At 42.6% G+C, this 16,233-nt stretch overlaps 1 protein-coding gene across 1 annotated transcript in view; it reads right to left on the bottom strand.

Moving 5' to 3' along the window:
- Positions 1-16,233, bottom strand: part of ciita (class II, major histocompatibility complex, transactivator) — a 55,199-nt gene that overhangs the window by 20,142 nt on the left and 18,824 nt on the right. The window contains exons 2-10 of the mRNA XM_052021743.1: positions 11,632-11,763; positions 9,802-9,891; positions 9,612-9,677; positions 8,868-8,912; positions 6,479-6,565; positions 5,309-5,386; positions 3,937-4,029; positions 3,124-3,270; positions 888-1,016 (exon numbers count right to left, since the gene is read on the bottom strand). Of these exons, the coding sequence (XP_051877703.1) occupies positions 888-1,016; positions 3,124-3,270; positions 3,937-4,029; positions 5,309-5,386; positions 6,479-6,565; positions 8,868-8,912; positions 9,612-9,677; positions 9,802-9,891; positions 11,632-11,761 (865 nt within the window). The 5' untranslated portion in view covers positions 11,762-11,763. The remainder of the gene's footprint in view (positions 1-887; positions 1,017-3,123; positions 3,271-3,936; positions 4,030-5,308; positions 5,387-6,478; positions 6,566-8,867; positions 8,913-9,611; positions 9,678-9,801; positions 9,892-11,631; positions 11,764-16,233) is intronic.

Here is a 16,233-nt window from a genome sequence, read left to right as displayed (position 1 = left end):
TGAACAGATTGACGGCTAAGCCAGCTAAGGAACTGCCAGCTGTGCCCAGCTAAGCTCACATCACGGACTTCTGCATGTGCTCAAACAGGGTGAGCTGGAGGTTAGATCCAAGGGCACCTGACCTCCTATTCCATCACTGGACTCACCCTTGAGCCCAGCAGTGGGGCACAGACTTGCTGGAAAGAGAAGATACTTTGTATCCTGGCCTCAGCTCTGTGGTCAATCCCGTGGGATCAGAACCAGAATCAAAATCAGCTTCATTATCACTGACTTATATGTTGTGAAATTTGTTTTGTGGCAGCAGTACAGTGCAAATACATAAAATTACTATAAACTACAAAATAAATAAATAGTGCAAAAAAAGGAATAACAAGGTAGTGTTCATGGGTTCATAGATTGTTCAGAACTCTGATGGAGGAGGGGAAAAAGTTGATGGAGGAATTGGTGGCAGAAAAAGTTAAGTGCAAATAAGTGTTTGAGTTATTTTACTTCATCTCACTTTCAATAAGTTTTTAATATGTTTGTATATGTTGCTTAATTTTTCAAATAATTTCTATTTATTTAATTATTTTCTGATGAAGAATCATTGACCTGAAACATAAACTCTCTCTCTCTGCAGATACTGCCCTATTTGCCGAGTATCTTGGCAGGTCGGGCAGCATCTGCAGGGAGAGAAACCCATTTTACAGCTTGGGTTAAAATCTTTCTCCAAATTGTGCGAATTGGCAAAGTTGTCATCGCCACATCAGTTAACTATCACATTCATCGAGAGGCACGTCCCAGTATATGGTGATCCAAAAATAACTGATGCCCTCTGAACATTACTGAACATGTAGGTTGATTCCGCTTAAGATACAAAGGTGAGAAGAACTGATTGATATACAGACCTAAAAAGCAGGTGGTTCCGTTAACAGGTATGTTGATGACATGCTGTGGAACTGTGCCTGACGATAAAAGCTGGAAGCTTGTAGGAGGAGTGACAACTGTTCCATTACTGGCCGAATCCTCTTTGTTCACTGAAATATAAAAATTCAAAGATTATAATCTGTCTTTTTTCAGTCTATTCTATTAGAACAATTTTACACTGGATCAGATTGAGCTGGATCCATCATGCTGTCCACAATCTCCGCTCATGGTCCCCAGCCTCCTCACTTACCTGGGAGGAAGGGGACGTCATGCTCCATCCTGGGACTCAGAGCCAAGTCATTGCAAGGCCTCAGCCACTGAGGCCCAGTCCATGACATATCCTGACAGCCTTTAGCAGGAGGCAGAGCTGGCAATGTAGCTTTGACTCCTGCTAAAAGCTATAATGTTTTGCATGTTTGCAAATGTCATTCATTTTAGAGGCATTTAAAAATTATTGAGATTGGAGTAAATAATCTAAAATATCACAACTAGTAGGTCTGCTGCCTTACAGCCCCAATGTCCTGGGTTCAAATCCCCCTGACCTCAGATGCTGTTTGCGTGGAGTTTGCAGGTTCTCCTGTAACCCCACGGGTTTCCTCTGACTGCTCCCCAAAGAGGGATGGGGTTGGTAGGTTAATTCGCTACTGTAAATTGTCTCCAGAGTGTAGGTGAGAGATAGAACCTGGGGGAAGTTTATAGGAATGTGGGGAGAATTTAAAAAATGGGATTATTGTAGGATTAATGTAAATGGTTGGCACAGACTCGGTGGGCCGAAGGGCCTGTTTCTGTGCTATATAATTCAATGACTATGACTTTTCCCAAAATAAAACTTTAAAACCCATTAAGAAATAATTAAGAACATCACTCTAAAATACATAGACGATATATAATTTAGCTTTTTACTCCTAACTTCTAAGCAAGGAATATCCATTCAAAAGAATAAAGTCACCAATCCTGCAAGTTCAAATTTATTGTCACAGGCACATACGCAGGGTGTAAATGCCATGAAAATTATCTTTTGGCAGCAGCAGCACAGTACATTACTGACATGGCAAATATAAGTTAGCATAAACTTAAATTAACATAAATTATACATAACTTACATGTCAAAATAAGTATAACTAAATTAATACAAGATGAGAGAGAGAAAAAGAGATATAGTCCGAGATAGCATTAGTGTTTTTCAGATCGGTTCAAGAACCTGACGGCAGTGGGGAAGAAGCTGTTGTTGAACCTTGAGGTGTGGGTCTTCAGGCTCCTGTACTACACCTGGTTAGGGTAAAATGGGAGAAGCAGCATCCTGATAAATCCCAGCAAGACAGGGCTCTGTGAGGAGTCCAGTGATCTGTTAACAGCATCTGTTACTCAGGGCTAAGTTTGGAGCTTAGCTACCTACATGAAGCTCAACACTGATGGCTCCCTTGGGAACCACTGGCCACAGCCAGCACAATGTGGCCCATTTCAGTTATTTTTCCGGACTCACCCCCAACCCCTACCTCTTTAAATCCCCATCTGCCACACATTCCTCTTACAGAAGGAAATGCTGCATTATCTCAGCCAGTGCTGTTTTAACGCTGGCCAGCAGGTGGTGCAAATTGGATTGTCAATGAAAATAAAGGAAAGCTGCAGATGCTGGAAATTTGAAACAGAAAGTGCAGGAAACACCCAGAGAGTCAGGCAGCATCCACGGAAAGAGCAACAAAGTCAGCATTTCAGGTCAAAGGCCCTTTGTCAGAACTCCGTCAATCCTTCCTTCTGGTCTATGGGAAAGTATAGAGCACATCACAAAGTCCCATTGAAATCAAGGTCTCATTGCACAGTGATCGCAAGCACAAATCTGATCGCAACTTAGTGTCATCATTGCATACTCCATCAGCACACCCACCCAATCAACAACAGCTTAACAACTTGCAGTGAGTAGCACCTTTAATGTACTAGAAAGTCCCAAAGTGTTTCACAAGAGAGTTATCATTACCTTAGGGTACATAGAGGATATTAAGGTAGTTAACCAAAAACTGGGACTAAGGAAGAGGTTTGAAATTTTAAATCTATATTTAAGGTTGTTTCAGTGGTTACATTGAACATAAGGCACAAAATCTTACAGCCACAACAACTAAAAGATAAATGGCAAGAACGTCAGACTTGGTTTCAATATGGCGTGATCCAAAATTAGTTGGAACCAAGTACAGATCACATTCAACAATGAGGTTTACAAACCTGAGATAACTTGTGTGTTTGATCCAAACTGTGAGACATGATTCTTGAGTTCTTTCAGATGGTTGATACCTGAAGAGCAGGTGACAGGGGAAAGGCCATCCAGTTTCTTTGGATAATGTTCTGGAGAAGCAGCTAGATTCTCTTCATCTACAAAAATGATCAAGTACATTGTTACATGTATCTCACTATTTTCCACTACACATTGGAGGTCTTTAGAAGTACCTCAATGATTCCTCCTGCACCAGTGAAGTCCTAAACCATTGATTAACTGTCCCAGAAATGTTCTATTCTGGAAGGAGTACCTTGCATATCTTCTCCTAATCAAGATTACTGGATGAGACCTTGCAAGAAGAGGATGAAACACCATCACTGCAGGTTCCCCTCCAAGTCACACACCATCCTGACTTGAAAATATATTATTGTTCCTTCATCAGAGCTGGATTTAAATCCTACCCAAAAGCACCGTGGGAGTATTTTCAACAGAAGGACTGCAGCAGTTCAAGAAAGCAGCTCACCGCCACCTTTGCAAGCAATGCTCACATCCCACAAACTAAATAAAGGGCGGGAAGGGGCATCGACATGACTGCTCTTCAATGCCCTCTCAAGGTGCCCTGGAGCATACAGGGAGGCATTGGGGACTCGGAACCAACCCAAAGATTGCTGGTGCAAATTAATAGGGCAACATTGGAAAATTATTCCCCAAAGCAGAGCTTTTGAGTTTCAATGTCTACTGGTTGCTACTCTCTGCCCAACTCCACGAGAGACTTCAAAGTTCCCAAAAAGATGAACCAGTGAACCTTCTCCACTGCTTACCTTGTTTACTCTGTGTAGCTTGTTTTTTGGTCAGAGTTGATGGAGATCTACATTTGGATTTCTTCCCTGCACCATTAGCTTTGGTCTTGGTCTCTGTTGACAAATATTTAAAAACATCCAGTCTTTCAAAACTCTCTAAAACCAACATCAACTAGAAAGCATTGTTCGGTCAATGTGTTCATTATACCCCATTGTTCTACTGCGGAGGCACAGCAGTTAAATGACCACACTAATAATCCAAAGAGCTAGACCAACAATCCAGGGTGCTGAGTTCAAATCTCACTGTGGCAACAGTGGAAATTAAATTCCATATATAATCTGGAGTTTGGGGAAAAAACAAGTCATATAACGTTGATCATGAAAACTATTGAATTGTCATTAAAACAGATGTCCTTAAGGGGAGGAAATCTGCAATCCTCACCTGGTGTGGCCTACATGTGACTCTGGACCTGCCCCATGTGGCTGATAATTAATTGCTCTCCAAAATGGCCGAGCTAGTCACTCAGTTGTACCACTACGTACAAACAGAGAAGGGGTAGAACTGACCGGGCCACGTGGCATCGACCTTGATACCGATTTTGGACACTGAAGTTACTCCCAGCCAAGCTGACCTTGAAACCACCTGGTGCCCGATGTCAGGAAGTTGGGATAGCTGTCTGATAGACTGATCATACCTTACAGACGTGGCAGACTCTTCCATCACAATGCCAGGGCACTTCTTGTCCTATTGGCAGGATACAACCACCAGAGATGGTGGCACAGTGGTATACAGGTAGGACGGAATAGCCTTAGAGCCCCCAACATTGACTGCAAGGAACCCCCCCCCCTCCACCACCCCCACTGCTGATTACCACCTACCACCTTCCTTCAACAGCACTTGGAAGTATCTTCACCAGAAGGACTGCGGTGGTTCAAGGAGAGAGAAAGAAAGAGAGAGATAGACAGAGAAAGATGCTAAGAGGTACAGAAATATACAGAGAGAAAGAAAAATAGGGAAGAGAGAAATTGGGGAGTGACAAAGAAAGAAAAACAGTACAGATAAATGAAAAGAATTAAGGAGGTAATACAGCATAGAAACAATGTGAGAGAGAGAGGGAGAGAGAGCGAGAACGTGAAAGAGCAAGAGAGGGATTTAAATTGGTCAAGAACCACTTCTAGGTAAAATACATTTCCAACCTGGATCTCAGAGACCAGGTGAGCTGCTGTGCATGTAAATCACTGCAAGCCCGTAAAACTGGATTAAGGATTTTCTTCATGGATTGTTTCCTGCCTAGCAATAACAAAATATGATGCTAACCTTTTTAATTATGGGTTCTGTGGAACAGGGAGTTAAAAAGGGAGCCAGTGCGAGTTGGTGATGCAAGTTCCTCACCTCTTCTTAATTGCTTTGGCCTTGCAGCTTGATCTTGAGGCATAACTTCCTGTCCTCTGTCATCACCATCATCAACAACTGGTATAAAAGAAGATGCAATATTTAGTGCGGGTCTGTCTGTCAGTAATGAACAGTGGGATCAGTTGAACTGTGCACCTTATGCCAGTAGCTGAGGCCCCTGGACACCAACAGCACAGCCCAAGACTCCAAGACGTCACCTTGTGAGAAATCCTACATAACTCCAACTTTCACAGATATCTCCTCCCACTTGCCTGGTGAAAAGTAAGAAGTTAAGGCACAGAGAGGAGGATAAACCCAATTTATACGGAATTACAAAGATTCACAGCATGGGGAAAGGTCTCTCAGCGCAACAGGTCCAATTGGTAGTATACTTCATGTAACTCTTCCCACTCTACAGAATCTGACCATATCAACTTACCCTCCTATCCCTTTCATCCTCATCTAAACCCTGGCCTGGTTTAATTACTGAGCTGTTCCACATTTACTAATCCCACTGGGTCGCATTGGGGATTCTATAGTCAGTCAAGGGGGCCTTGGATTACGAAAGGGGCCATCCACCAGCTCCTGGTGGAAGTCAGAACTCGATAGAAGAATTTTGGCTGCTGCCAGCCAGTGGGAGCAGAGCAAGTGAGCCAAGTCCCACTGAGATCCCAACGTAGCTGAATGCAAATAGAATCCCAGAGGTACTTTAACTGGAGTCTGTGTAGCAAGGTCACTTGTCCCACAGTCATTTGACAGGTCACTTGACCCTGTCCCACAGTAACCATCCTGGTTCCTTCTGATCCACCCCCTGGTGGCCAAATTCGAGCTGTGGTGACGTCTGTCAGCACTGGGTTTCCTGTGATCTTTAATTATTGTTCCTTCACTGTGCGAAAGCAAAACATTAATGAGAAGTACAAGATATGGGGGAAAAACAGACTTTTTTTTCTTGAAAAAGAGGAAGAATACAAACCACAACTTATGATTTTTGTTCTTGGAAACTTCTATTCATAGAGTCTTCAGCTGAGTTTGTTGAAGAATATTTAGGTTCCCCCACAGTTTGACTCCCCCTCCCTGTACATCAGAATGCTCTTTCCCACGTATATCCTGCAGACTGCTTTGTATGATCTCACACCATTAAGAACGAATGGTTTTGAATGACCGGCTCACCTCTCTTCCTGCTTTTTGCTTTCATGTAGGATGGCATTACTGAATTCTGGCAGGTCGTTTCATTGTCTGTTGTGCAAGAGCTGTGGCCTGGAATTAAAAGATTAAAAACTGTGTTTTAACATAAAATCTGTCAATGGTTTCTATCCTCAATGTAATAAGCTTCATGTGGTTATATCATAGGAGAAGAATCTTACTTCTCCCCATGAAAAATAAAGTCAGACTGAGGCCTCTAATCGTAATACATTGAATCCTTGACAATAAACTGACCTTACGTGGACTTACAGCACAGAAACTCTATGCTGCACATAGCTTCCTCCTACCCTTCTTCATCTTGCCTCATCAACATATCCTTCTGTTCCTTTCTCCTCTATGTGTGAATCTGCAATTCCTTTGAATGCATTGATGCTGTTTCTTCATTTCCTATAGTAGGAAGTCTGTATTCTAGCCACACCCCTGAGAAAGGTTTCTCTCGAATTCCCTGCTGAATGTATTGGTGACTACATTGTGTTTCCCAACTCCAGCTCTAGATGACCTGCTCTTCCCACAGCCACCAACAAATGGAAAAATCAACTGAAATCCCCTCTCAAAAATAGTAAGCATCCTTCTTCCCCTGATCCACCTCCCGGAATGGAACATCCTGGTGAAAACTTTACACTGAACCCATTTATAGTTCATTTGGTTCTCCACTGCTTGTTATTAAAGCTCACATTAAGCAGGTATGCCCATTACACCAATCTGATAATGCCTCTAAGTGACCTGAGTGCTGTTCATGCTTCTCTCCAACATGAGGGTGAACTATCCGTGCCATCAATAGGTGTTAGGGAAAGTTGGGAATCAAACAAAGCAGGCAATATTTAAAAGCCACCTGCATCCCTTCAAGAGAACTGTATTTCCTACCATGTAACCTTGAGGTCCTCTTCCCCAGCAATGAGCTCAGGCAAAGGAACACAGCAACAGTGGAGAGAGGAGACCGCTGATGTCAATGGCAACAACATAAGCAACATCATTGTCAGGTCATGACACGACAGCAAGGCCGGAAAAATTGCAATGACTTTTCTTTATCATATTATTATTTATTTATTTAAAACAAAATAAAGCTGAACGGTGACCTAATCAAGGATTTGGAATTATGAAGGGTTTTGGTGGAATCGATGCACAAAGAGTTTTTCCACTTAAAGTACTTACTAGGGCACAGAATGAGGCCATTCAACCCACCAGGTCTATGCCAGCATCCAGCAGAGCAATCCCATCAGTTCCATACCCTTTGCTATTTCTCCTGCAACTTATTCCCTCTCGTATGCCTATCAATGCCTCTTTAGTTTTTTAGCCGCTTACCCACACAGAGGGTAATTTACAGTAGCCAATTGACTTACCGGCACATCTATGGGATGTGGGAGGATACCAGTACAGCCAGCAGAAACCCACACAGCCAAGGGGAGAACACGCAACCTCACATGGACGGCACCCAAGACTAGGATCAAACCCAGGTCCCCAAAGCAATGAGGCAGCAACACCAATGGCTGCACCATTATGCAGTCAGTTGTGGAGATGAACATGAGCAGAGGCCATCATTACAAAAGAGTCACCAAAAAATGCAACAGGGAATACCAATGAGTGGCAAGAATACAAAACTCACTACTACAGGGAGTGGTTAAAGTGAACATTATAGATGAGGGTGGACAAACTTTTGAGAGGAGGAGGAATAGAGGGCTACACTGGTATACTTAGACAAAGAATGATTGGAGGGGGTAGTTCAAGTGGACCATAAAAACGAGAATTGATTTGTTGGGTTTATGTGCTGTATATCCTACATAAACCTCTGTGACCTCACCACAGCTGTCATACTACCTCTCATAATCACTTTTCTCCTACTTTAATTCACAGACCTGGAATTAAAATCAATGCTGGATCCAAATTTGGATATTGTAAAGAGTTTGTCCCACTTGAAGTGATATTGTGGAGCCTTGAATGCTAACTAAAGCAGTGGGGGTGCTCCCTGACTGCCTGTTTTCTTAAGCAAGAAATAGGGAATCTGTAAGCTTAATACTCACCTTTCCCTTCCTCCCCCTCTAACCCGGTGTCAACCCCAGAACCAGGCAAATTTGAAGTGGTATTTGTGAATCACTAAACAAGTAAAATTAGGCATAAGAATTGCATTCTGTTAACAGGACTTAAACCGTTCCACATCTGAAGATGAAAGTGCCTGAATTTCTTGTCAACTATAATCAGGTAACAATGACATGACTGCAAATACTACAGGTGAGCAAGAGTGCGGACACTCCTATAGATCTAAGGACTCAACTTTAAAAAGGATTCTGCAGTGGTGTAACCTTCAAGTTATTACATACTGTCGTGCACCCACACACCGTATATTCGTTAAGGAACTTACAAGTGGTGTTGCTTAATGGAGTGTTTCTAACCGAGATTTCTTCACCTACAAAAGGGACAAAGAAGGTCAACAATAAAAACCATCAGGTTTCACTCTTCAAAGATCAAATGGGAGTTTTGCGGGCAGTCATTCTTGGGCTGAATTTCCTTGGATTTCATCTCATTGCTCTAACAGAATGTTGATGGAAGTTGAGAGGACACATTGTCTACCAGGAAATTTACCTGGTGTGCCACCAATTCCATACAATATTAATAGTACTTTTGAAGACGAGCGTAAAGCATAGCTTGGCAAAGGGCACGCTGTGCAGATGCAGCTGGGTGCCCTTTCCGATCTCACTCATTTGGAATAACTCAATCTATGCGGTCAGACTGAATCTGATGAAATGTTGTTGACAAGAATGGAGTGAAAATCACAAATATGAAAAAAAAAGAGACTGTAATTAATTGTTTATTTCACCAAAATTTACTGAATAATATCTGAACTATCAGTTTTGTTATTTGAAACATTTTCAGGCCCGTCCTGCACACACAGCTCCTTTTCCATATTACACTGTGACAGGTACCAGCCTGTAGCATGAGACTGGGGAACACGTGGGAGGACACTGGAGCAGTGCTCACTCCAATCACCCCACTTCGCGTGGGAGGTGCCTCAGCAGAAAATACAGTGAGCAGAACATCATATTCAATATTTGCATTTCTTTAAGACAAAGATTACAGCTTTGTTAATCAGTGAAAATAAACTTACCAAAATATTGTTCTAGTGCTATTGTGTTTAATGGCCGTGGATCCTGTAAATACTTTAAGATGCCATCTGCATAATGAAGAGATGGCAGATACGTTAGTGAGGTTGCAGAAAGAAAACCATATTTAATTATTCCATTCTTATCAATGATCCATTCACCTCAGGACAGACTAGTCAAAATGATACAACTTACCGATTCCACCTTCATATTGTTCACAATTCATATTCATCTCCCAGATATCTTCTAAAATCCTTTGCAGTTCAGAGTGATTATCATCAAGACCTTAAATGGGTGAAAAAAACAACATTTAGGCCTGTTTGTGCCAAAAGTAACATCTTGGTATTTAGAAAAGATCACAATCACACGAGAAAATAGGAACAGGAGGTGGCTATCTGGCTGCCCCACCATTCAATATGATCATGGCTGCTCTGCCCAGGTCTCAACTCCTCAAAGGTTTACCTCCCTTCTCTTTAATACTTTGTATGATCTAGCCTCCACATCCTTCCAGGGTAAATAATTCCAGAGATTCACCTCCTCTGAAAAACTTAATTCCTATGCACCTCAGGTATAAATGATGGCCTCCTTATCCCGTATTTGAGGCTCTCCTGCAATGTCACAGCATCTGCTCTGCCATGTCCCCTTAGCATCTTGTATGCTTCAATAAGATCACCTCTCATTCTTCTAAACTCCAAAGAAAACAGATCCAACTTCTTCAGCCGCTTGTGATAGGATAACCCTCTTAGCCTCGGTATGAGCCAACTAAGTCCCTTAAACTATCACACCTCCAGTTCCGGGGCATATTCTTGTCCATTGACTCTCAGTTATACATGAGGGAAGGAAAGTTATACATTTCCACAGGTCAAAGAAATAAATAGGAAGACTAATCTCAAGCAACACAGAATGAAATGGAGCCAAACAGCATCAAATAAAGAAAGTTGTTGACCCGAGCTGCCCATCATGAAATTAACCATTCCTGCTGGAAGTTCATCAACTGTTGAACCAGCCTGGGTTGTAAGTGCATCCACCACAGAGAACACAGACTCTTGCCTTGTGCATAGAAGATGCCCCTGGAACTGGAGGTGCGATAGTTTAAGGGACGTAGTTGGCTCTGCACCCGTAATTGCTGGAGTTTAGAAGGATGGGGGGGGGGGGGGGGGGGGGGAATCTCATTGATACCTACTGAATATTGAAAGGCCTGGAGAGAATGGACATGGAGAGGATGTTTCCAGTAGTGGGAGAGTCTAGGACCAGAGAGCACAGCCTCAGAATAGAAGGACATCCCTTTAGAACAGAGATGAGGAGGAATTCCTTTAGCCAGGGGGTGGTGAATCTGTGGAATTCATTGCCACAGATGGCTGTGGAGGCCAAATCATTGGGTATATTTAAAGCGGAGGTTGATAGGTTCTTGATTAGTAAGGATGTCAAAGGTTACGGGGAGAAGGCAGAAGAATGGTGATGAGAGGGAAAAATAAATCAGCCACGATCGAATGGCGGAGCAGACTCTATGGGCCGATTGGCCTAATTCTTCTCCTATGTCTTATGGTCTAAATACATCATCTGCTCAGTTGCCATGATTTGGAGTGAGAGGACCTGCCAGTGTCTGAGTGAAAATACAATTGGTCTGACCTCGCAAACTGACCAATGCAACTGAAAGCGGAATTCAAAGGTGCTCCTCTTTTACATTATCCCTTTGTTTCTTTGCTTCCTTTTGTTCATGAACAGCCAGGTACAGACACTCTTCCAAGTTGGCTTCCTGTATGTGGGATCCCTGCAAGCATGTTAGTAACTTGAATTCAAATATTACCATGGGAAACAATTGTAGGCCTAGAACGACTGTGGACTTGCAATATTCAGCAGACTATCTGCAAAACAGCAGAACTTAAAGAATCCTTACGTCAACTTTTATGTTAAATCTTAAAGTATCTCAGAACATGAATATATTTTTAAAGCGATGTCCACAGATGCATTTCCCTGATAACAAGCAAGAATCTCTTATCTGCTTCATGTTGCAGTTGCAGATACCTGCTCCATAAGCTGCTTCTCCATTCTGAACGCAGGTGTCAGGCACAGCCATCTGGTCGTCCTGAAGCAAAGTCAGGCAGTTGTGGTTTTTCACTGCTGGTTGCTCTATGGTGTAGCTTTGGTTTCTCATGTCTAGAAACAAAAACAAAAGAACAGATTTGAAAAGCATGTCACAAATTTGCTCAAATGCTTGTTTTCAACTTGGGCATGACATTGTGGATTTGGAGAACTAAAACCTCTCAAATTACAGGATATGAGTCAGAAAGATAATTATCAAAAATCATATAGTATTTAAACACTTGGGTATGATGCAATGGCGCAAGACTTTGTTGCAGAGAAACTGAAAGTAATCAGGCCACAAGTATGAACATTGGGCTCTCTTGCAGGGCAGGAAGGACTTATACAAACAAGATGGTTTGAGCCTGAACTGGAGGGGAACCAATATCCTTGCCGGGAGGTTTGCTAGTGCTTCTCGGGAGAGTTTAAACTGGAATGCCGGCGGATGGGAACCACAGCAGCAGGGCAACAGGTGGTAGGGTGGATGGCAAGAAAGATGGTATGACAAGTAAGATTGAAAGGAAGGACAGGAAGGGGCAGACTAATAAACATAGTGGGTCTGATGGGCCAAAGTGCATTTATTTCAACGCTAGGAGTATTATATGTAAGGAGGATGAACTTAGAGCCCGGATCTGTACATGGAATTACGATGTTGGTGCCATTACAGAGACCTGGATGCAGGAGGGACAAGGCTGGCTGCTCAACATTCCTAGGTTTCATTGTTTTAGACGTGATAGAGAGGGGGGTAAAAGAGGTGGAGGGGTTGCACTACTGATAAGGGAGAATGTCACAGCAGTACTCAGAGAGGACACACTGGAGGGCTCATCCACAGATGCAGTTTGGGTGGAGCTCAGAAATAGGATGGGTGCAATTACGCTGATGGGATTATACTATCGGCCCCCCAATGGCCACCGAGAGGCGGAGGAAAATATGTAGGCAGATTATGGAAAAGTGCAGAAACAGAAGGGTTGTCATAGTGGGGGACTTTAACTTCCCCAGTATTGACTGGAACTTCCTAATACAAGAAGCTTAGATGGGGTAGGATTTCTTCAGTGCATCTAAGAGGGGTTCTTGAAGCAGTATGTAAAGAGTCCAACGAGAGGAGAGAACAAACTGGATGGAGTTTCGGGAAATGAGCCAGGCCAGGTGACAGACCTGATCATGGGTGAACATTTTGGGAATAGTGACCACAACTCATTATGTTTTAAAATAGTTATAAGGATAAAATTGGATCTTGCGGGAGGTACTAAATTGGGGGAGGGCAAATTACGACAGGATAAGACAGGAGCTAAGGGGCGTTGATTGGGAGCAGCTGCTGTTGGACAAGTCCACACCTGACATGTGGGAGTTGTTCAAAGACCAGCTGATCAGAGTTCAGGATCGGCATGTTCCGGTAAGGATTAAGGACAAGGGTGGTAAGGTAAGGGAATCTTGGATGACCCTAGAGGTCCTAAACTGAGTCAGGAAGAAAAAGGAAGCATACCTAAGGATTAGGAAACTAAAATCAGAGTGGGGTCTCGTGGAATATAAAGATAGCAGGAAAATGCTCAAGCAGGCAATTAGGAAGACCAAAAGAGCCATGAAATGTCTTTAGCGAGTAGGATCAAGGAGATTCCCAAGGCATTTTATACTTATGTTAAGAAAAAGAGGATAACTAAGGAGAGGGTAGGTCCTCTCAAGGATAAAGGAGGGAATTTGTGCTTGGAATCAGAGCAAGTGGTTCAGGTACCAAATGAGTACTTTGCATCGGTATTTACTGAGGAGAAAAAATTGGAGGATAGTGAAAGCAGAGTGGGGCATGGTAACGTGCTGGGACATGTTGAGATTAAGGAGGAGATAGTGTTGGGTCTTCTGAAAAGCATAAGGGTGATTAAGTCCCTAGAACAAGATGGCCTATATCCCAGAATATTGAAAGAAGCAAGTGAGGAGATTGCTGGGGCTTTGACAAGGATCTTTATGTTCTCACTAGCAACTGGTGAGGTCCTGGAGGACTGGAGAGTAGCAAATGTTGTTCCTTTGTTCAAAAAGGGAAATAGGGATAATCCAGGTAATTATAGGCCAGTGAGCCTTATGTCAGTGGTGGGGAAGTTATTGGAAAGGATACTGAGGGATAGGATTTCTGCACATTTGGAAAGTCATGGCCTGCTTAGGGCCAGTCAGCATGGCTTTGTGCGGGGCAGGTCATGTCTTACAAACCTGATTGAGTTTTTTGAGGAGGTGACAAAGGTGCTTGATGAGGATAAGGCAGTGGATGTTTTCTACATGGTCCCTCATGGTAGGTTAGATAAAGATACATGGGATCCAGGGTGAATTGCAAGTTTGGACTTGAAACTCTCTTGCCCATAGAAGACAGAGAGTAGGGGTGGAAGGTTGTTATTCTGGCTGAAGGTCCAAGATTGGTAGAGATGTGGACAGTGTAAAGGACTATCAAAGAATACAGTGGGATATAGATCAGTTACAGATATGGACAGAGAAGTGGCAGATGGAGTTTAATCTGGGCAAGTGTAAGATGTTGCACTTTGGGAGGTCAAATGAAAGGAGAAATTATATAGTTAATGGTAGGCTCCTTAATAGCATTGAGGTACAGAGGGATCTTGGGATCCAGGTCCATAGTTCACCGAAAGCAAGCATGCGGAGATTTTGGAAAAGGTGCTGAAGAGGTTAACCAGAATGCTGTTTGGATTAGGGGGTATGAGCTATAAGGACAGGTTGGACAAACTTGGGTTGTTCTCCTCAGAGTGTAGGAGGTTGAGGGGAGACCTGATAGAGGTTTTTAAGATTATGAGAGGCATAGGTAGGATGGACAGTCAGAATCTTTCCCCCAGGGTAGAAATGTCAAACACCAGAGGACATGATTTTAAGGTTAAAGGGGGGAAGTTTAAATGTGACATGAGGGGCAAGTTTTTTTTTACACAGAGAGTGGTAGGCGCCTGGAATAGGTTACCAGGAGTAGTAGTGGAATCAGGCAGTTTGGTGGAGTTTAAGAGGCTTTTAGATGAACACATGAATATGAAGGGAATGGAGGGATATGGATGATAAACAGGAGGAGGACAGTTAGTATAAATCAGCATCAAGATCAGCACAACATCATGGGCCAAATGGCCTGTCCCGTGCTGTACTGATCTATGTTCTATATACTTGTACTATGTACTAAACGTAGTTTTCTGAACACTTGCATCTACTAACAATGCAATTTGAGTTTCCTGGGCTAATTGTCAGAGCTGCCTAATTTCAGTTGCAAGGAAAACATGGTCAAAACCGAACCTGGCTTACCTAGTCCAAAATCCCTACATAATAAGTTCTACAGAATTATACCGGTTAAATTTATAACACAGCTTTGCAATTTGCATTAACAGTGACTCAATGATTTTAGATTGGAGTAAGGTGCCAACATGTCACTTCATTGTAAAACAGTCAGCCTACATGTTACCTTTCAGCTACTCTTTATATGATTGCTGGTCATCAGAGTATTCTTACTATCTCTTCTCTTCCATTAAATTGGCTTTCAGGTGGGGATGCTGAGGGTGATATTGTACAAACAAGCCATTCAATGGAATGCTCAATATCAAGTCTTCCTGGGTTCTTCACCTCAACAGTGCACTTGAGAGAAAGTGAGCTGGAAGTGCCACTCATCAGAGAAAATGGGCAAATCAGACACAAACTTCAGCTTCCCTCTCACACTTCCAAATGGCCAGTTATAGAGCATCACTCAGCAAGGTCCAAAAAAAATCTGGGTCTTGCAGTTCTTTGCCCTGGGAATGAAACACATTGTAGTAGCCCTAAACTACCACTGTGTGCATATATTTGGAATGAAGAGAAACATAAAACTTTAAATGTAGGAAACCTGACATTGAGAGCATAAAATGCAGAAAATATGAAACAAGCTTCCAAAAAGATTATACAATTCTTTAAAAAAATATTTTGTATGCGGATGTATTTTTTTCCTGCTTTATTGTGGGTTAAATCCAGTGACAGAAGTAACCATGCCTTCACTTACATAGAGAAATTAATCCCACCATTGCTTCATACGTGTGTAATATACCGATATTTCATTCAATTCACTGGCCACAGCACTTCATAGGCACTGCTAGCAGCACACCACAATGTTCATTTCAATCCCACAAGAGCAAATTTGAGTATTGTTGAATGTTTATTTAATTAGATCTGCCCAGAGTGACTTGACTCCTTTTTTGAGGTACAAACCTGTTGAGAGCTGTATTGAGCGAAGTTCAGCTCTATGTCCACTACTTTTCTTGATATGTAGTAATGACTCTAGTGTGGTAATGCAGGATAAAATTTCAAAATTTGCAAAATGTAGCCTACACTTGTAACAATACAGAGAAGGCCATTCAGTCCATCAAGTTCATGCCAAGGAAGTAACCCCATTTGTCCCATCCCCCCCCCCATTTCCATGTACCCCTGCAACTTATTGTCTCTCATCCATGCCCATCAACTTCATTTTGATTCTTTTTGCCATTAACCTACACTACAGGAAAATTTACAGTAGACAGTTAACCTACCAGCCTGTCTTTAGGATGTGGGAAG

The sequence above is a fragment of the Pristis pectinata genome, chromosome 8, assembly GCF_009764475.1.
Source record: "Pristis pectinata isolate sPriPec2 chromosome 8, sPriPec2.1.pri, whole genome shotgun sequence".
In the NCBI taxonomy this organism is placed as follows: domain Eukaryota; kingdom Metazoa; phylum Chordata; class Chondrichthyes; order Rhinopristiformes; family Pristidae; genus Pristis; species Pristis pectinata.
Note: the sequence above shows the minus strand (reverse complement) of the source record. Positions and strands in the feature narration are given on the sequence as shown.